Source organism: Lonchura striata, chromosome 13 (genome assembly GCF_046129695.1).
Source record: "Lonchura striata isolate bLonStr1 chromosome 13, bLonStr1.mat, whole genome shotgun sequence".
In the NCBI taxonomy this organism is placed as follows: domain Eukaryota; kingdom Metazoa; phylum Chordata; class Aves; order Passeriformes; family Estrildidae; genus Lonchura; species Lonchura striata.
Genome location: NC_134615.1, coordinates 7,619,412 through 7,641,395, shown reverse-complemented (window position 1 = coordinate 7,641,395; position 21,984 = coordinate 7,619,412). Strand labels below are relative to the sequence as shown.

Here is a 21,984-nt window from a genome sequence, read left to right as displayed (position 1 = left end):
ATTATTGTTTCTCAAACACCTATATCTTTATGGAGTTTTCTTGGCTGGGCCCTAGCAGAGTGCATTCAGAACATGATTCTGTGCATCTCCATTTCTTTGGAGCAGGTGTGATTTGAGACACAGCTGTGAGCCATGTAGGCAAAGCTTCCAGGTCAACTGCTGTTAATTAGGGTTCCTTTGGTAAATGGAGAATTAAATGCCAAAGAACCATAAGTCCTTTAAACCAAATGGCAGTATTATGGCATTAGACAAATAATTTATTTTTTTCTTTCTACAGCAGAAATGGTTCAGAAACTCAAAGGGATGTTTTTGTACAAGCAAAGGGATACATGGCGAGTTACAGGAGACTTTATTTTTTTTACAGTGGCAAAATATTTCTAATATGAAATGCAGACACTAGAAAGAAAAAAAACCAGCAGCTGAGAAACAGAAAAATAATCTGCCAAATCAAACTGACTTAGAAAAACACTTAATTTATCATCATCATCTCTCTTCTGCATTAGGAACAAAAGAAATGTTTTCTCCTAGAAGCCTCTGGAAAACATCACTGATCTAACAGGGCTCCAGGCCACAGAATGCCTGTCACAACAGAAGTCACAGCAGTCACTGCTGAGCAAACCTGGCACACCAGCCTTTACAAATGTTTGGTTATCAGCTTAGCACCTGGCTGGCCCAAGGAGAGAAATCCTTAGCACAGATAATGCATCCAGCATCTCTGCCATGTCACTGTGTTCTTCCAGGGCAGGAAGATGCTGCATCAAATCTTGCTCACACAGTGAGCCCCAGCTCTCATGGAAACATTTCCACAGATTCCCCAGCAGACAGGCACAACAGGATTTGTACTGCAGCCTGCAGCTTCTCAGGGAGATGATGTTTGGCAGGGACACAGCCAGTGTGGGGCAGAACATGGCCCATCTCCAGTCTGGCAGAGGCAAAGGCAGAGGTGCTTCCAGCAGGGAGCTGGAGGCTGATGGAGCAGGACTGGCAGGGCACCTGGGCTGGGCAGCAGGGGCACACTGCAGGAGCTGTGGGCATGGGAGGCCCAGGTCTTCACCCCTGTGGTTCTAAGAGCACACCTGCCTCAGAGAAATGCTCACCTTCTACTCCCCAGCCCTTCAGCACTCACAGTAAAACAGGTTTTCCTTCAATTCTTTTCCCACCTCTTTTGGGCTAATTGTAACCTCTCAGCCTGGTCACTGTGCAAGGACAGATCAAAGCCCTCCTAATATCTGAAGGAAAAGAAGCAAGTCCCCAGCCCTGCAGCCCTCCCTCAGTCACAGACCCCATCCCCTTTCCAGTATCTGGGAGCTGCTGGTCCTAAACTAACAAATGCCAGTGGCATCTCTTAATTGAATCCCTGGGTGCCCTGTTTGACTGCTGGTATCTGTATCAAGCATTAATCATCATGAGGCTTCAGAAGCTGAAAGAGTATTCCTTTGATTGTTTAGATTGTGTTTCATTTGAAACAGTTTTAAAGCTTTTACCAACTATGCAGGCTGTTCTTTCCTAAATGAAAGCTGATCTTACATGATGGCAACTGTAGGAGTTTTTTAGAGACAGGACAATCACTATGAGGGCTGTCAATGCTTGTTCCTTCCCTTTTTTCCCTCATCCTTCCCAAAGTGCCTGCAGTTCCCTTAAGTGAGAAGAAGGGTTAATCCACATGTGTTATGTCTACCTGGAGTTTCTGTGTCACTCTCTGTGGGGCATGGAAGTGGATGTGACCCATACTCTTCAGAAGGTAAAAAAAAATAAAAATTCCTGAAGTGCAACCAGAGAACAACCATGACGATTGAGTATTGCAGGGACTGTGGAACCCCCTTCAGAAAAAGGCTGGGACATCTTTCAAGCACACACATCAATCAACAGAAAACATGCTTCATATGCTCCTCCCTTGTTACTCTTGGGCAGAGACACACAATTCACTTTTTCCCCCAGATTCATCCTCTCACTCCTCCTCACCTGCACAGATCCTGCAGTGCCTTGCAGAGTGCTGGTGGGGGCTGGCAGAGCCATGCCAGGCAGGCACAGGAGCAGAGCTCGGGCAGGGCCAGCTGGGCACCATCAGCCAGCGCTGAGCAGGCAGAGCAGCGCTGCCCTGAGCTGTGCTCCTGCAGGGGCACACGGGACAGCAGCTGGCTCTCACAAATTCCCCAGGAGAAAGGTGCTTTGTTCCACAGGCTGCTAGAGTGTGTGCCCTGCTCTGGCTCTTTCTGCAGTGCAACAAAGCACTGGCTCACATCAAGGGACCCCAGTGCTGCCAGGGGGACAAACTCCTGCACAGCTCTCCTGGAGCTGGGGGCTGAGCTGGCAATCGTGGCCAAACTGGGAGAATGTTTCCTGACAAAACCCATCAGGAGGAACCACTGAGCTCCCAGAAAATGAGAGGGGAAGCACCAAATGGAGGATGAGGTCAAAACCAGGGGTACTGAGGTGGATTTTTGCATTTCATGCAGATGCTGCACACAGGCAACCTGCCACATTCTGCTGTGTGATAGAATATGTACAGGGCACTGCAGGGCACTACAGGGCACTTTCCCAGTGGGAAAGGTGGCGAAGGCAGAGCTTTGGTGGTAATCACAGAGAATTTGCAAAAGGCTATGGCTGTTTGCTTTCAGCCTCATCCTGACCCCATGATTATGGATGCACTGATCATTACTGGCTTATTAAAGCTTAAAAACAGAGGGCAGAAATTTACTTTTCATACTCAGCACTGTTCCTATGAGCTTTGAGATTATAGAGCAGATTTGGTAACTACTGAAGTGAGATTTTCCAGGGACATCACAGGCTTTGGAATGTGTCCTGCATGACTAAAATGAACCAAAGCAAATACTCCCTCTTTGTTTAGATATTAAACTGATGTTCATTCACTTCTTTCCCTCATGGAGGGAGACCTTTAAAGCCATGTACTCAAGTACAGGCTAGAGATGACTGTAGAGGCTCAGTAAGCATCACCAATTCTTCCAAAGACACGGAGCCCTGGGTTGAAACCAAGGCCCAGGAGAGTGGGATTCAAAACTCATTCATGTCCTGCTTTCTATAAGCTCATCTGGTGATGACTGCTTTTGGATTCTATATTAAGATTATTCCATTAGAGAGTTTTAATTTCTGAAGGGAGCTATCTCTCTGAGGATAACTTTTATGGCAGTCTGAGTCCTAGTTTCTCTTTGTATCAAAATAGACTTCCTTAAACACTTAGTAAAAGGTGTCCATATTATGTTTTGAATTTCTTAAGACTGCGACATTCAAAATTTTATATCTGCATTGTTAATGGTGTGTAAAGCAGCACAGAGCAGTTTTAATAACCTTGATTTACTCTGTAATAGTCAAAATAAATTATTTGTATATCCTACAGTGACCAAAATGGAAAATAAGACCCCCTCACGTTTTTCTCTTAAGCAGTTCCAAGTCAGTTCCCTGAAAAGTGGCCATAATACTAGAATAAAACATAAGAGACCAAGGATAATGCTATGCTCAACATTTTATTTATATTTTTGTGTAAACATAATTTGCTTTGTAGGCACAATATAACAAAAGCTCTAAAGCAACAAATACAATTAAACAGTGTTTCAGTTCACTTCAATCAGGCTTAAGTTAAAGAAGCTTTCACAGTTCCTTTAAGGCAAATTGAGGAATACTTTGTTTCACTTGAAGAAACTATCCAATTGTCTCAGAGTTGTTTAAACAACACTGTCAGTAGTAATCACAAGCCTTCATTTCTGCTACAGTAAGACTTGGTCAGTGACAAGCCTTGGCTTCACCAGTTTGACCAGCACAGCCTCCACCCCTGCCAGCGTGACACTACTGCTTGTGGTCTCCTGAAAGGTACTTAGGGCTTGTGGGCCAAATTCTGCTAGCACACATCCTGCTTCCAGAATGGATGCCTGAAAAACTTCCACCAATATCAGCAGCAGCCTCCCTCCATGCTGTATTGACACCAGTAAAACACAGAGCAGAGTTTAGCTGGCTGATGGTCACTCGGCTGCGTTGCACTCAGGCACTTCCAGTAGCATTCCTTTGTACTCACTGCAATTACCTGATTTTCTGCTGATCAGAAAATGGCCCTAAAATTGGTATGAATTAGAATGAAGAGTATTTTTTGCCTTGTGAACAAAACCAGAAAGAACTAGCCAAAATTATGTGATTGTTGTCCCTGTGGTGTCTGTGGCCATGACCAAGATCACCCATATTTGTCTTGCAGGGTAATTTAGAAGCAGAGCCCACCAGACTGTGGTTTAGAACAGAACAATGGGTTTGCTATTCTGCTTGCCCTACTAATTTAAGGCCTTGAGAATGCCACTTACTGCCAGCTCGAAGGTCACCAGCAATATTGCTCACTTTGGCGTCAAATCAAAATTTCTAGTTATGTTAAGGTCTGTTGCAGGACAACATCATTACACTAGCTGCAAAACAAAATTGGGCATGTTTCCTACTGCTGTCAGCTGATGAGTCATGAAAACCTAATGGCCCTTCTTAAAAGTCCAACTGGTAAGCCCAACAAATGGAAAAGTCTCACTGAATACGTATTTTCTTCAGTGGATGAAGTCCCTATTTGGCCCTGAACTGGCACTGGAAGTATAGGAAAGTCCAGCTTGAAAATAAACTCAACTATAATGAAGTGAAGAGAAAAATTAAGTTCTGGTTGGATCAATAGTTCAAAAGCTTTTTAGCATTTTTCTCCACAGTTATTTCTTGCTGTTATTTTTGAATTTGTTCAACCCAAGGGGGACTCCTTCAGAATGAAGCATCTGCACAATTATCTGACAGCGACTTCATGAGTACAGTGTAAAAAGATGAACATTAATACTCAGGCAGCAAAACCAACCAAACAAAAAAAACCTAATGAGAATCTTCTAAAACCACACATAAAAGTCATCCAGACCCAGAAGTCCTCTCACACTGAGAAAAGCCTGAGAAACCCTCACTTTTCATTTTTCTGTATTGATTTTTAATTTCTATCGTATCATGCTACTTGTAGATTTGAGTGAACAACTAGTCATGTCTGGGTAAATACCTTCTTTTTAAAAAACTAATATTAATTTGAAGCTGTAGGCATTATGCAAGGTCTCTGCCAGTCCTTCAGCATTTCTACTGTACGTGATCACAGTAATTTTAAAATAACTGTTTTTACTAGACAGTTGAGGACCTGAGTAGCTGCTGTTTAGACAGGGGAAGGACATGGAAAAATATTTACTTTTTTCATGTTTAGATACAGTTTCCACTAGTGGGAGGTAGATAAGACTAGCTGGTCTTTGAATACTTGATCCTGTAAATAATTATAAATGTAACTGTACATAAGGAGCAGAGCTTTTGACAGAACAATTCTAGATAGAAGTTATCCCTGCACATGATTTGTGGTGGGATTAAGGCCTAAACCTCATTTTTTACAGGGTTAACTTCTGCAGGAGTTCAGCTCCAGCCTGACAGTTAACCACACATTAGCAATTTCAGAGCAGTAAACTCTGTCACCAAATTTCTTTCCACATCCTGACAAGTGATCCTTACCAATGCAATTTAAAAACAAAATTTAAAATTGGTTTGAATTTGACGTATGAGTCAATATGTCCTTAACAGAAGGTGTTGATCAAAGCCTCTCAATTAATGGTTTCTTGCACAATTTCAGATTCTATTGACTCTGGATGAGGTACTTATGAAAATGAAGAGAGGATTACTTGTGAAGTGATGAAGTATGACTGAGGAAAATAAAAAGTAAACTTTGTTGAAACTTTTATTTGTGGTTCATTAAAGGAAAACTATTTTAACTCTGAAAATCCAGTAATAGAAAATTATCCGTCCAGTTACTAGAATCTTTCAGACAGCGAGTAGGGATTTTTTTTTTTTTTACTGTTTCCAACTTACAAAAAAAGCCCAAACCTCCCAAATAACTTTATGCAAGATGTTGGAATTTGCATGAGAAAAATGCCCATCTAAAATTACACGGTAAGTTAATAAGGCTTTCAAACAAGAACAGAAAAATCCATGGGACTCCTACAGGGAAACTGGGTATTACACAGAAATGTCATAATACTGCACTGGATGAGAATGGCACTTGAGTTCAAAACAACAATGATCAACAGCTCATAGCTCAGCTGACTGCAAACAAATACAACACACACTGTACTACAGCATTTGTTCACTGATGCACAGAAGAGATTTCCCAGTCTTGTTCCCTTCTCCACCTCGGCTCCTCCTGCCTCCCCGCCTCTGGCTGCTACTGGATGAAGGGCATGCGCTCCTTGTTCTCGTTGTCGCCTTCGTGGTCCTCCTCCTCCTCCCCAGCCTCGCTCGTCTCCGTGCTGTCGTTGGCCATCTGCACCATGAAAGATCAAGGACATCAGAGCTCCTTCCCCAGCCTTTGATTCCTCCTCATTTCAGTTCGGTTCACTGGGTAAAGCCACTTTGGAAACTCAAGGAGACAGGGCTGCCACACGAAAATAAACATTCTGGCTGGCTCTGCACCACTTCCAGCTAAGCCTGCAAGCTTGCTCCCCCACTGCTCACAGCTCTAATTCCTAGCAGAAGGCTGTTTGTAGGACAGCTGCACACGAGGACTCTGCTCTGTGCACCCGGAGTAAACTGATAGTAAGGAAACACAGCTGTGTAGGAAGTTTACAGAATGTGGGTTACAACTCCTGTACCTGCTCTAATGGATGGTCCCATCTGAGGCACAGTGTGAAAACTTAGGGAGCAATTTCCTTTCTTTTATATATTAAAAACCCAATGAAACTTTACAGAGCAGTGAATATGTAAATGCTGGCAGGATAGACCCACAACAGAGTGCAGATCCCAGATCACACAAATTTTCATATTTTACTGAAGATGCCTGCACAGGCACTAGGCAATTGCAGGAATCTGTAGCTCAGAACAGTATTTAGGGAGTACACTGTGGTTTTTTCATGTGGAAGTATTTATTACAAGCTGTGTAAAGGTGCAGGGCACTCCAGCACTTCACCCTGTCAATGTCACAGGTCTGTGGAGGCACAAGAGTCTGGCTCACTGGATGGGGGTAGTGTTTAACAGCACACATTAGTGTGACTGGATTCTCTTACACACCCACATTAACTCTCTTAGGACACAAGATTCTTGTAAGAGCTTATAACTGCTTCAAAACCAAATAAGCAAGGGATCCATTTACTTTTTAAAGAGAAATGCAATGATGTTCCTTCCCTGATTGATTATTAGCCTCTGGTGGAAATAAAAATCTCAAACACAACCTGATTTTAATGCAGAAAAAACATTGCTCTGAAGTTACCCATATTTTTGAGTTAATACCCTTTCATGCAAGTGCATTGTTCCACATGTGAGGTCCTCAAAGCCTTCCTTTTCCTTGCAGAGTTTGTATGAGACTGGGGGGCACTTCTAGAGTGAGTAAGACCTTAACTCTTAAGTCCAGGTTCTTTTCTTTTCTTTTCTTTTGAAACAGGAGGTTTCTCAGGTCTGAAAGCAAACTTCATACATCAGTATTGATTTAAAGTCAGGTTTGCATTACCTTCTTTACTTCTCTTTCCTACACCATCAGCAAATGCTCAGGAGCAGCCTAGCTTTCCTTTACCACTGCTCTCTGAAAGGTTTCTGTACCATCCCAAGTGCCCCAAATCTAGTGGACCAGAGCTCCATAAATATCTTCCTTCAGGATATTTCTGGAAATATTTACATGTTGTACTGCATATATTACACAAACCAGTAAACTAAATTCCTACCAAAAGTATACTTTAGCTTTAGTGTGGGAATCAGAAAGCACTTTTATGTTTGCACACTGCAGCAATATTGACTGGGTGCTTTCCTGTTCAATCCACCTGTTAATAGAGGAATTCTTTAGTTTGAGAAAAGTCTGTTTTCATCACAAGGGCAGAAAGACACGTGGCAGTTTTACCCCAGTCCAACACTTGCTGGCACATTTTTGGAGAAGCAGACAGTGATTCAGTAGAGAGAAGTAACTGCTGGCACTTCAGGAAGTACATTTCACTTGGGTTAAATACAGAAATTATGGTTACTGGTTGTATTTGGGTGCCACAGATTTAGAAGAAATCAGTGTCAAAAAATCATTGCAAGGGAGGGACATGTGTCCAGAAGTGTGCACCATGCCTGGCTGTACATCATGCCTGTGCTTTGCACTCACCAGGGGAGTGGGTGCTTTCTCCACATCCAGAATGAGTTTTCCTATATTTCCTCGGTCATGGATTCTCTGCATGGCCTCCTTTACCTGAAAAGAAAGATCACTGTCGATAATTTTCAGCCACACCCTTCAGTCCTTCCCTTCTAAAGCCAGCAAAACGTTTAAGGCATGCTCTGTGCAAGGTCACTCAAAGAGCTGCTTGAGCAAAGACTGAGAATTAAACATTTTTCAGTGAATTTGTAAGGCCTGGCTTTTGCATTGTGCTTGCCAAATGGGATGTGAGTCCTGAGGACAGTCTCTGAATAGCAAAACACATCCATAAGTTTAATGCAGAACCAAAGTGATGGATAGCTGAGGTGCAGGGAGAAATACAGGCTCAGGGAGGCAATTCTAAAAGGCTGTTCACTGCATTCCATCTTTGCAGACTATTTATCAAGACATCCTACTTTTGCTGAAAGTATGAAACATTTTTCTAATTGACCTAAGATATTTTTCAATTTCTTATGGGTTACCACAGAGGAAATGCCATGCCCAGGCTATGGCCAGGATTAATGCAATACCGTGGGTCTTGATGCCTAGGGAAACGTTTATTTCCTTATTTTTGTCACTTTTTTCTTTATTTTTAAAATAAAAAATGTTAAATAACTGGTGTCCTACAATATCAGCAAAACCATCTGTTTAACAGCTGGCTGCAATTAGTGCATATGAGAAAGGCACAAGAACCTCTTCTTACAAGTGCACTGGAGAGAAGCTTATTTTGATGTGTGAAGTTTCACAACTCAGGAGAGCTCACTGTTGATAAACTGAATTTCTATGTGAGTGTATTGCACTGAATGTTTAATGTGCAGCATACAGACCACTGTTGGGTCACTGGCCCAGGTGCCCAGAGCAGCTGTGGCTGCCCCTGGATCCCTGGCAGTGCCCAAGGCCAGGCTGGACACTGGGGCTGGAGCAGCCTGGGACAGGGGAGGGGGTCCCTGCCATGGCAGGGGGTTGGAATGATATGAGCTTTAAGGTCTCTTCCAATCTATGGTTCTATAAATCACTAAAAAATTGGAAGATGTCAAAAGTTTCCTCACTTTCACCATGGGAAATTTCAGGAACTGAAAATGTGCCCATAAAGGCTGTTCCAGATCCTCATCATGCTCCTCTTTCCCAGCATAACAGGGTCGGTTGAGACAAAAATGAGTTTTATGTTAGTAGGATTTAGCACCTGTGACATAGTTCTATTGAATATTTTAAGAATAATGGCAAATGTGTTTGAAAGAAAACGCTGAGCTGGGACCTGATGGATCTCACAGTACTTTTAAAAGCCTGAACTGGGGTCCAGGCCCCCAAAATATTCCCTGAATGTCTAATACAGAAGGAGCTATGTGACTTTTAAAGAGTATACAGCATTCAACTTCCAATTAAATTGAATGGATGCTGGTCACAGCACAAAATGTCTTTCCCATCTGTCAGCCTTAGGAAGCTGAACTGCAGTGAACTCAGAATTACTCCTTGAATCTCACAGAGGTGTTCCCTCAGTTATTAAATACCAGACTTAAGAAAAATTATATTAGAACAAAAGAAAAATTGCACTGCAAACACAATGGCTTTCTAATTTAGGGCATTATTGTAAATTCACCCCAGAAAACACAATCTTATGAATCCCACTGGATAGCAGGCTGACCTCAAGTGTAGTCCACAAAATCACAATACCTTTTATGAAGCTACCTTAGAGCATAAACAACACTCAAGTATCCTGTCAGACTAGCTCTGCCCTGTGGATAATATTCCTTTATCCAACCATGATGCTGGAGAAGCAGCAGCTGTATAATTTTTATGTCTGTTATTACCCAAATAATGCTTTTAGGAGGTTACAGCATAGCATAAATAACAGAATTGGAGAAATCAGCAAACACACTTGCCCATCCACTGAAATTTATAACCAGAACATCATGTGGAAAGCAGGGCATGCAACATTTATTTTAATTTGTACCATAACGTATTTAGCAAGGCAAATTTGAGAAAATGTGCCTTCCCTGCTTTTTTCACATACACAATATCAAATTTAGCCCCTGGAGAAAGGTTCAGTTGTTTCCAAGACACTTGTAAGTAACTTGCAAATGCAAACAGCGGGCAGAGGGAACAATAAAGCTTGTAACAGTAATAGTGGCTATGGAATCCAGATGGAGCTATTAAAATATATAAAAACTTTGAAAATAATTTGAAAAGCTGATACAACATCTGTGCCTTTTAGAGTTATTTGCAACTTACCTACCCAGCCAGTCCAATTCTGTCCTAGTGCAATGACATTCAGCACACGATGTCTGAGTCAAGAGACCATGAGCTATTTTAGAATTTACTAATTTTATGTTTATGGCTGCTAACAGTCCACTTGTTCAGCCAAGACTGCAACTACTTGTTTCCCAAGGTGCCTATTAAAACCATTCCCTCTTCTCCTACAGGGGACAGAGAGGATTAAAAACCTTCTTTGCTGTGCAAGTATGGTTACATTGTTCTGCACAGACTATATGGAAACTTTTAGTTTTTACTGTGCCTTTCACAGAGGGAGGAGCTTCTGTAAGTTTGTGCCTCAGTGTTTGCATATTCCTAATGAAGGAAGTGCATCCCTCTGTACTTGGTTAAAACCAGACCCAGGCTTCATTGGTTGTACAGGGAGGTAGGTAGAAAATCTGGAATTTACTGGAGGTTCCCTGAAGTGGTTGAAGTTTGATTCCCTTCTAGCAGAAAGAATCAAAAGGGTTTCCATCTTCTCACAGCACTCTGCAAGAAGAATCCCTAAATACCTTTTCACCAATTATTCCATATTGGTTGCTATTTGCATTTGTCAGCTTAAAGCCAAGTAAATGGATTTTACTTTTGTTTATGTGGATGAGTTCATTGAAATTATTCTTCTGCAGTATCATCATCAGAGGGCTCTTGGATTGGAAACAGTGCAAAGAGGTTTTTACTGATACGAAGAGTAATAAAGGACAAAATTCCATTTTTCTGTGTTTGTTTTCAGTATGGCTCAGCCCTGAGAGGGTCAGTGTCTGAACTAGTGCCAAACTACAGATTTTAGCCTTGGGAGCCCCTAGATTGACACAATTTCTTTCAAAGCTCTGCAATGGAATCAGAACTATTACACATTAGTGGACCACTGGTCCTGGCAGCAATGATGCACTGAACTGATACAGTATCTCTCAAGAAAACCCATATTTCAATTTCACTTTAGTTAATTATTTGCAAAGTTTTTATTTCATTAAAAGCAAAAGTGAATCCTCTACAGTAACAGTCATAAACTATTTTCCACTACTGACCACAGCACCTGTGTATGCACTGGGAGCACGGTATGATTTTATTGCAGTTATTCTGTCTTTAGTGAAATTATAGCAATTTTCCTTTAAAGTAAAATAAAAGCTTGCATAGAAAAAAGAGAATAATAATGTCAATTTCTTCCTTCTACATAGTAAAGTACTAATAATAGCAGATAGTGAAGCACTACTACAGCAAGTAAGAAATCAGCTTTCAGGAATCACAATATACCCACAAATGTCTTAGAGAAATTTAATTAAATCTCTGTCAGTGCTTCTGACTAATTTGCAATGCACTTCTTTTTGAGAAATACAGGTTTAAAAAGCTCCAAATTAAGCATATTATTACAACCTGTAACCACTCAGACCAGACAAAAAAGATTTTTGTATTGAAATTAAAAATAGCAGGCGCTACACCATTTTTACTCAAACGGTATCTGCAATACTAAAACAATGAAAACCAAGGTGTATTCCAAACAGAACAACTAATATCACATGCTGGCATTGTATTTGGATATTTGCAGCCAGCTTCTGATTACTTTGCTTTTCCACAGCTTTTGTTGTTATGGTGTAAAACCAGTCAATTTAAAATCAACTAAAAGACTCTTTTTTTCTCTGAAATACATGTTATACACCTGCCTTAATTATCCTTTCATCCCTGTGTTCTCCTTGGGTTTTTCTTGTTTGTTTTTACCTTTCCCCAGGTGAAATCAGTAACTGGGACAGATTTCTTGTCTGGCTTTTCATCTTAAGTCTTTCATTTCAGGACCAGGACTTTTGCTGTCCTGATTCCTTTTCCTTTGGAAAGTTCCTGAATAGAGACACTTTCCTGGATGCAAGTCTGATCCTCTCTAAATAACACATGCCTGAAACAAACAATTATGCTCCAACTTTGTATTGCTATAGTCAAGCCACTTACGCATTTTACTACCAAACTAATTCATTGGCTGCTTGCATTCAAAATGAAGAGCCAACAGTAATCTCTACTGACATATTCATAAATTAGTTGGCTCTGGAACTTTATTTTGCTGCTAGAACATAGCAAGAGCAGTCTGCTGCTTTATAAATACAAGGAAATTTAAATGGAAAATGTATTACTAATTATCTGCTGCACCATTTCGCAGTGTGAAAGAGAAATGCTGCCTACCTAAGAAATGGATGCTATTTTCAAGCCTTTGGATATTATTTTAAACATAATGATCCATTTCTGTATTTGGCTCTTACAAGGAACCAGTCTCAGGAGTAAAATAAAAGAGCCTGGGAAGCTGAATCATGAAACCACTCACTTTGCCAGCATAACACACTGGGGGCTCCAGGCCCACGTCAGAAATGTGGGGTTTAGGAGGGAGAAACAACGAAGGCAACACACCATGGAAAAGCTTCCTAGTGGAAATGTTACAACACAATGTTTTCATCATCCTACATGAAGCTGTTTGGCTCAGTAATGTGATTAATTTTATTGATTTATTTTTTAGTGACGTTCTACACTTACCTGAGGAAAAAAAAAAAAGCCACTGAAAGACACTGATGCAGGAGAAGAGGGGATATCCTTCAGCTGCATGAGGTTGGATGCAGCCTGTTGCACAAACTCCCATCTACAGATTACAGTTCCATTTTTGCAGACAACTTCTTTACCTGTTCACTGTCAGCTAAGGCAGGTTTATTGGATGGTGGCAGAGGATTTTGTCCTTTCTTTTCCTGGGGCCCTCTGATGACAGTGTTTTTCCCTGAGGTATTTGAAAGGATTTCTACTTATTAAAGGAATCCTTCACTCCCCTTTTTGATAAATCAGGCCATGGTATGAAAGGCTAAAGAATCTTATGCCAAGATTACAAATTTAAACCAAACCAGGAGTGCTATTAATTCAATTATCTCAGTGTAATCTGTAAAATTCCCCAGTCATTCTAACACTGTACCATCTCAAGCTGTCAAAAAGGTTATCAGCACCCAAAGGAAACATTCCTCAGTACCAGATGGGCACAGTGAAGCCTAGCATCATTTTAGGTAATGATCTACAATTGCAATTTTCCCTCTCATTAGTTCCAGACCTTTAGGTTCAAGATTACTGTTTATTTTTATACATCATCTCAAAGAATCACCTTTCATCCTCTTCTTACACACTGAAAATGTCCAAGCCTTCCAGCATGTCATGACTGTTCCCCTCTAGCCATGAAATAATCCCCTCATAAATTTTAAGCTGTGTGCACACATCAGCCCAAAGTCCTGCTTTTCCAGCTACACCCCCTCTCTTTAATCCTTCAGCTGTTTCTTCAGACCAAAAGCCAAAACAAAAGGAACAACATTTACTCCCTGCATCTGGCCACCAACCCAAGTCCCTTCTGCCCACACCCCCTCCTCTGAGCACTTCTGCCCAGTATTTTTTTTAAACATCCATTTTTGGTGGGTTTTTTCATGTAAGAGAGTGTCCAACACAGACATCTCCCAAGCTGGTGCTCCAGTGATTCTTTTACAGCAGTTCCCCAAATGTCAGTGTCACTGCATGCCTCAAACCCAGTGACACCGTTCTCCTGGCTCACCCATTCACATCCTGGCTCTTGGGCAGTTCCTGAAGCCTGGACTGTGTCTCCTTGAGGGATGTAAGTCATGTCTACAGAGCCCTGCTGATCCTACTGCAGCCTGCTCATCACAGCTGTAGCACCCAGAAATAGCAACAGCACCTTCTGACCATCTGTCGTCATCCAGCCCATTCATAATTAAATAAAAGAGGTGGAACAAAGCATTTCACCTCAGCAAAATGACTTTATCTTGAGGCTGGCTGACTTCTGCTCTCCAAAGAATATGGGGAGGAAGGAGGGAGCACCCTTTAACCTGCTTAACCATCAGAAACAGAAATGTATCTCTTATCAAAATGTTTGTTTGGTCTTTGGTTTGGTATTGTGCAAAACAGATCCAAAATCCACTTCACAGTCCCATTGTGAGGTTCATCAGAGGTCAGAATGGAAAGCATAGCATAACAGCTACTTTTGGAGGAGAATTTGGAATATCCTGTCTATACAGACAGATTTCAGCCCCTGCTCCACTGCTGTAATTTCCCTGACATCACTAGGTCACACATGAATGAGGGAGAGCAGGTACTGGGAGGAGAAAAAAGCCTCAGTTGATAAAGGAGTATCAGGAATGTTCCATAGCTTCAATCACTCACACAAATGTTCTATAAATGAATATTATCATTCCAGCATGGGTTTTACACAGATCAGCACTCTCTGACCACTCCTCCCAATCCGAGCATGTCCTTTCCATCAGGAGAACTCGGCGTTTGCCTCACGCCAGCCCAGAGCTCCCTCCTGCTACCCTGCCCTGCTCCTCTCTGCACAGCTGAAACACAAAGGAAAGATTTCCCTGGTGTTTGAGTGCAGGCTCTGTCTGCCAGGGCAGAGCTGTCTGCACGAGCATTGCTCACCAACAATTAATTCCTCTCTGAGACGCCTGCAACTGCATCATGCCTGCAAAATCACACGGGCAGGTCTCCATGGTGACGGTGCCATGCGCTGTGCAAACATCAGCTGGCTAGTCAAGGTTACTTTGGCAACCCAAGTGTCACAGGTAATGATCCAAATCTCCTTCACATTTATGAAAAAGTAATCTGAATTAAAAACATGCCCATTGTTCATTCCAGGGCTGACTCTGTTCTGTTGCTGCTCAAATCTGGCACTATTTCAATGAGCCCAGAGCTACCTCCATTAGAATTACAAACAATAATATCAAGAATAATTATTTAAGCATTATTTCTAGACAGTAATGAAGAAAAAAAGATGCATACTGCAGTTGATTCTAGCTGAGATCCCACATAAGCCAAGCTTTAATACTATAGCTTTCATTAGTGCTATAGAGCAAAATAATTTTTATCAGGCTCACTGCTGTGCTCTATTACAAAGCTATGCTGTCTTTAATATGGATTGTCAGCTGCATTCTAATTTCAGATGCACTTCTCAGACCAAGAGAAGAGTTTTGTTTCATGTTTTTGGAATATATGGCTTTTAAAACTAACACCGCAGTCACTGCAAAGAAAAACCACATCATCTGTCTCCTGGATTTTGTCAGTCTGGCCTGTGGACGGGAAGGAACTCGAGGAACCAAGGACAGCAGCTCCTGAACCTGCTGGCAGCTCTGAAGGAATCTCTGATTTCTGCTCCCTGCAGAGCCTGCCAGGGCAGGGGAAGCCCTGGGCAGAGGCTGATGTCCCTTTGCAGCCCCCAGCCCTGCTGGGGTGGCTTGGGCTCAGAGAGGGGACAGCCACGGCTCCCAGGGCAGCCAGGACACGCGTGGCCAGAGCCACTGGCTCCTCTGCTCACAGCTGCCCCTGTCAAAGTTTAGTCCTGCTGTATCGCTGGCATATTTTCTCTTTGATAATCTTGAAATGTCTCTCTCATGTTTATACAATAGGATGCCGTGAGGTAATATTTCAGTGGGAAACATGCTGGGTTTTTTCCAAAGCTTTTTTGTTTTTAATTTTTTTAAGTGAGTTTGCAATACTTCTCTTTCTCAGGCTGTTTTCTGTACAAGCTTTTGTAGAAAAACTATTTTCCTGTGTCATTAGTGAGAGTTATCCTACTAGACACAGTTATTTGGACAAAACCATCCTTTGCTGTAAGGGATTATTTCCCTTGGGAGCAATGGAATAACCTGTATTCAGCACAGCACACTTCCCTGGGAATGATCTGCATTCGTGGTAGGAATATTTCCCTTGCACTGCGTGGCAGAATAGCCAGCAGAAAAGTGCTTCTAGTGTTAAATTGCCTTATCTGCTGTGACAAAATCCTTCAATTACCTGTTTGTGTGGGAGCTGGGTATATGGGAGGCTGGCAAACTCACATGTGCAGCCAGCCTGGATTCTCCTTCTCACCTACACCATTAATTCTGGAGAGACCTCCCAGACTCTGTTCTCCTGGAGGCTGAGGGTATGCAGCAGCTTGCGTGGCAGATGGAAAAGCAGCATAATATTTACAGGATTTTGAATAGGCTCTATTCCTGCCTGTGGTGAATTCAGCCAGCTCTTAAGATGCAGAAATTGAGCACTGAGCATATGTAAGAAGACACATCAAACTCAGGGTATTGGGGCCCAATTTTCATGAACGCCTACATGGGCATGGAGAAAACATGGATACAATGAAAATGTAAAAATTTAGTATCACTAGCAATGATTTTGAGCTAGTTAAAGTAGTATTCCTACAGGAAAAACTTGGATCATGAAGTCTGTTTCCATGTCATGTCCTGTCCTGCTTGAAGCCATCTGAAAGCAGAAATTATTTTATCCAACACCACTGCTTATGCTCTGTCACACTGAACTTTTGCAGAAATGGTTTTGCTAGCACACGTGCAAACAGAAAATACTTTCTGTATCTCTTTCATCCCTCACTGCTATTTGCAGTTGCAAACAGCAGCAATGGCCTCTGTTCCCTTCTGCTGCCTGTCAGCGAGGAGAGACCTTTTCTCTGGAGTACCTTTTAGCCTCTCTGTATGTTGCCATGGCAGCAAGACTAAAACCATGCCCAAGATGAGAAAAATGTCAAAGGAATAAAAACTGATGCTACAGGCAAACTGAGAGTCCTCCCTTGGCTGCTGGAGACACCTATTAAGTGATACATCTTCTGGATGGAGAGCTACAGCTGCAGAACTGTGCTGTTTTCACTCCTTCCTTATTCCTACAAGCTCCTGCTGACGTCAATGAGTATTTGTTTTGCCTTGTAAAATTCAAAGAAAAAGGGATTCAAAGCCTTGTAATTACAGAATAACTGAGCCAAATCTTGCCAGCCTTTACTTACTGAGTCAACAGGGATAAAGCAGAAAAAAAGGGCAGAATCAACAGCAAATTAAATATTTAGAAGTACTAAAGAGCAGTGCCTAGATTATCAGTTTGGTGGGAGCTTTTCTGCATGATAAAGGAGAAGAGCCTGAAATTTGATCCACCAACACGGGGAATTCCAGGAGGTTAGGACAGCTCAGGGGCATTCAGCACTGACAGCTAAAGACAAACTTTTGGTTGCAGCAAAGTGCTATAGAATTTCTGTGTGACTGTGCATTATCTCAGAACCTGCACAGAGCCAGAATGGACACTCAGTTTGATTTACACTGGCACTTTCCTCAGCAACACTTATTATTAAGATAATCTCGAACCAAGTAATATTTTTCCTGCATCACTATAGAAAATTGTTAACCTTATTCCTTTCAGAATAAAAAGTTGTTTCTGTGGGGTAGAAATTTGGTGATGAAATCCTTGGAACACATTTGAGCTTGAGAGAAGACACATCATGAGTCAGGATGAAGCTTTAGGATCCTCCATTCGTATTTCTTTTAGAGCAGCAACAAAGCCAGAACTACTACTTTATTCCTGTGAGCCACTGGCTCCCAGGGACTGGCAGAACTTTTGGAACTGATGATAGAAATTACAAAAGCATGGTCCCAATGCTAGGAGAATGGTTTTGAGCATATCAGAGCCACAAGTAGAGGAGTTCAGAACTGGTCCCCTTCATGGTACCTTTCTGGCATGAATGCATCTTGTAGTAAATTGCAGCCAGGTGTGCACACAGGGATACCCCAGACACCCCTGAAGCTTCGGGTACTCAGAGTTGCTGGTCTGCAGCAACAGCTTTATGGAGAGGAAAATTCCTTTAACTGCAAATGAATTTTGGCAGCCACAGAGAAAAAAGACCCTCTGTACTCTGTTACTGAATTGAATTAATACATGATGCTCAGTTTGCTGCATTCCTGTATTCCATTACAATCTGCTATAACAAATTATGGCAGGAAATAAACTTTATTAAATTCATCACTATACAGTTAAAAAAAAAAAAAAGACATCTTATGCTATTATTGACTATCAAGCTTCATGCCATCAGTTTTTAAACTCTTCCCTCAGCAATGGTGCCCTGTGATCTCTTCAAAAATCATCTGGAGAAAAACTGCACCAGCCCAGAAGATGATCTTATTTGTTGTCTTGCCCTCAGCTCCAGTAGTTATGAGTGTCATTAAAGTCTCCTGCTCCTCCACTCCCAAAACATGCAGACCTGATCCTAAGCACTCTGTTTTTGTGGTGCTGTTCTGCTTTTGAATTACAGTGCCTGGACTGTGGAAGGGCAGTGCTGCAGCTCTCTGCAGCCTTGCAGCAGCAATGCTGCCTGGTTACCTGCATGTGGGAATCCAGCAGAGCCCTCTCCACACAAGTGAAAATCCTCCAGCCTTTCTGGAGCTCCACAGGAATATTGCTGTGTGCCAGCACATGCCTGCTTTAGTGTTCAGGTTATTACAACTTCCAGTATTGGGGTCAAATCATGTAAGGAATGCCACAGAACTCGAGTGCCTCTTCCATGTGCTGCTTCTTTTATTGTCTCCCTCAAACCAGCAGTCCTTGTCCTCCAGAAGCTGCACAGTGGAGTGGAGGAAACCCTGAGGTTCTGAATTCCTTGTGATGCAGATCCACACATGCCCTTTGGGCTTGTGTCTGTAAGCATAAAATAATTTGTTTTATCAATTCCTTGCTACTATGGTGTAAAAAAGGTATTTCTTTTTAATTTTATGTTTAGACAAAAGCCCTTCCAAGCCCCTTCTGGATACACCAAAACCAGAACTCAACGGGTGATTACTTTCTTGCTGCTTCCCAAGCTTTCATCAGCATCTGTTTACTCAAATTTCTGTCTATTCACAACAAAAGAGTTAATTTTCTATAGAGAAGGTATTTCATTGTGTGTACTTCACTAGAGAGGATTTTCTTTCCTTCCGGAAGATGCAAAACTTTACAAAAGCAATGTTCTTTTGTATCTCCTATTATTTTACCAGCACTCCATGCTGATGGTTTGCATTAGTTCCACCTGGTTTGTCTGTCAGGCTTGTTCCAGTTCTCTGATTCACTAGAACCACTATCCAATAACTGGATCTTCACACAAAACTCATTTCTACAGTCTGTCAGAGGTTTTTCCATCTTTACCAGCACCAGTAATTTTTTTTGCATTTCTCATCAAACTTTTGAAGCCACACTTCAGCATCACAACCTGCATGAGAGTAATTTTCCTTTTTTCTCCCTTTAACTTACCTTACTTTCTTCTATGTGAAACAAGAAAACATGTCCTTGTCCTGCACTTTTCCCAAATAGCAGGTGAATTTTTTTGAAAGTCAGGCACAAAACCTGTGACCAGCATGGCTTCAGCCCCTGTAACCTTGCATCTTACTTTCTAAATGATTCAAGTGACCCAAATATTTTTCACCCAAAGACCTTAAATTACATATTCCTCAGACTTGTCCTTAAGTTCTATTTTGAGCTACTTATTTCACAATATGGGATATTAAAATCATTAATAAAACAATGAGAAAATTCTACTTATTCCAAAGAACTCTAAATCTTCCTTTATTACTACTAAGGAGCAGAAATTGTGCTTTATTCCATAATCAGTATTCCAACACCATGGGAACTAAACTTAATGATTACAAAATACAATAAACATTCAGTCTTCCAGATGGTAATCAGTAAAAAGTCTTGACACTCTAATTTCTAAAGTCTGAGAAGCTTCATGTAAAAATCCACCTACTGGGATCAGATTAGCAGAACACATTAATGTTGTGACTTTGTAAACTATCTCCATTTTATTTTGTAACAATGGATTATCTTCAGTAAAATCCATCCCAAATCAGTAAACTAATTATGTAAATTCTTGAAATTCATCAAGGTAAATACCAAAGGTCCCTAATTATACAAATAAGAAAATACTTCTCTTTTGCTTTCCTTGTGTCATTTTTTTTGTTCCAGAAAGTAGTGCCATGAGGATTGCAAACCTAATTCTTTGTAAGTTATCACAGTATTTTTTGATAATTCAAAAAGTTTTCCAAGTCAGATCTTACCATTGGCTGCCGCTCTGTAGCTTCATTAAAACTAAACAAAACCAGAACCCTCTGTTATGTTAAACTGTAATACAGCTGTTATGATAGACAGAATGATTCATGCTTGTCCTCAGTTGGAGCTACATCACTTTACAACAAGATTTAAATAATTCATCCAGGCAAGATAAAAGGTATTTGAATTTATCTTGTTTGCTGGTTGGCAGTTTTACAATATACATTGCAGTCTTATTTGCTTTATTACTTAATATTTCTCCTGGCACTGTTAAAAAATGTCTCACTCTAAGCCAGTATTAAAGACCTTAACCTCCCATTAGCATTGTACCAGTGTGACTGCTATAAAATTGATTTCATTTACAACAAGTTTAATGCTGGTGTGTGAGCACTGATTCAGCTCAGCACTCCATGCTCCTGACCCAGCCCAGACTGCAAGAATTGGCAGCAGGGAGCTGAAGCACAAGTGTCTGTGTGACAGAACATCCCTGCTGCAGCCCAGGCAGCTTCTCATCCAATTCTGTAGAATTTGCACCTGTAGAAGCACCCCAACCCCCAAAGGCTTGTGCATGACCACAGCAATGCAGGGAAATAGGCAGAACCTCACATTTTTAACATACATTTTGCTAGCTGGAGGCTAAGGCAGGTTTAACTGCAGGAACTCTAGGAATTATGCTGGGTGTTTTCTTCAGATTGAAGGGAAAGATACAGGATTGTGTTACTTCTGCTAAAGAACTCAAAAGTTATGCCCTTCTTGCTCAGGAGAGTTCAGGATCTTTCTGTTATTTTACCCAGGATATAATCACAGCATATAACAGAAAAAGCCCTCAGGTTCTTCTCAAGGTTGTGGCTATTTGGTGGTGGTCAGGAATTCACTTTTACACAATCTTTATTCTACTAAACTGAATTAATTAAACAAAGGTTTGGAGCTGCCTGTGATGTGTGAGGCTTCATTTCTTACAGGTCTAACATTTTCAGATGTGTGCACTGTAACACCACCTGAGCTTTGACACTCAAACTGTCATTTTTTGTACAATCAAAACTCTGGAAAATCAGTGCTCATTTGAATAAATTGCATTGCTTCCTTTTAGCATTGTTTTCTCAAAGTCAGTGCTCAAAACACAGAGTTTTTCCCCGACAAAATACCTTTGGGTTCAATCATTCCCAACAGGTTAATATATATTTAGGAGTCTTTTAGTATCGACAGTGTATCTGCTTCTCTGTCTTGGTGTAAATTTAAATCATTATCTGTAATCAGCAATAATACTATTACTAAGCTGCAATACCACATAGAACTCTCAATTATCACATTAAATTTATATTACATTATGCTAAGAGATTTCTTTATGCCCAAGAGTAATTTTGCTTTCAAAATTCATCTGTGTTTAAAATGACCGAAAAGAATATATGAGCCATTATCATTAGGTGAGAACAATTATCTTGATTAACAATTGCTATGCACTAAACGGAAGTGTTATTTTGATAATTTTGATTTTTATTGCCTTTTTTTATCTTATCAAAGTTGTGTGAAATAGAACACAAAACCTATGTTTTCTTTGCAATAAAGGCAATTTAGTAACCAAATCAGACCACTAGTACCAAAGAAAAAAATAAATTAAAACAACCATGGAGAATAATTTTGTGTTACTGATCAAGAGATTTCCAAAATTCCTACCAGCCTGCCAAAACTAGTCATCAATATGATCAGTCGCTGAGAGACAGAACTGT

The 21,984-nt window shown here is 41.1% G+C and overlaps 1 protein-coding gene across 1 annotated transcript in view; it reads right to left on the bottom strand.

Moving 5' to 3' along the window:
- Positions 1-3,466: 3,466 nt before the first annotated feature.
- The window catches only part of VAT1L (vesicle amine transport 1 like), a 55,073-nt gene continuing 36,555 nt past the window's right edge, over positions 3,467-21,984 (bottom strand). Inside the window, exons 8-9 of the mRNA XM_021540960.3 lie at positions 8,120-8,203; positions 3,467-6,310 (exon numbers count right to left, since the gene is read on the bottom strand). Of these exons, the coding sequence (XP_021396635.1) occupies positions 6,212-6,310; positions 8,120-8,203 (183 nt within the window). The 3' untranslated portion in view covers positions 3,467-6,211. The remainder of the gene's footprint in view (positions 6,311-8,119; positions 8,204-21,984) is intronic.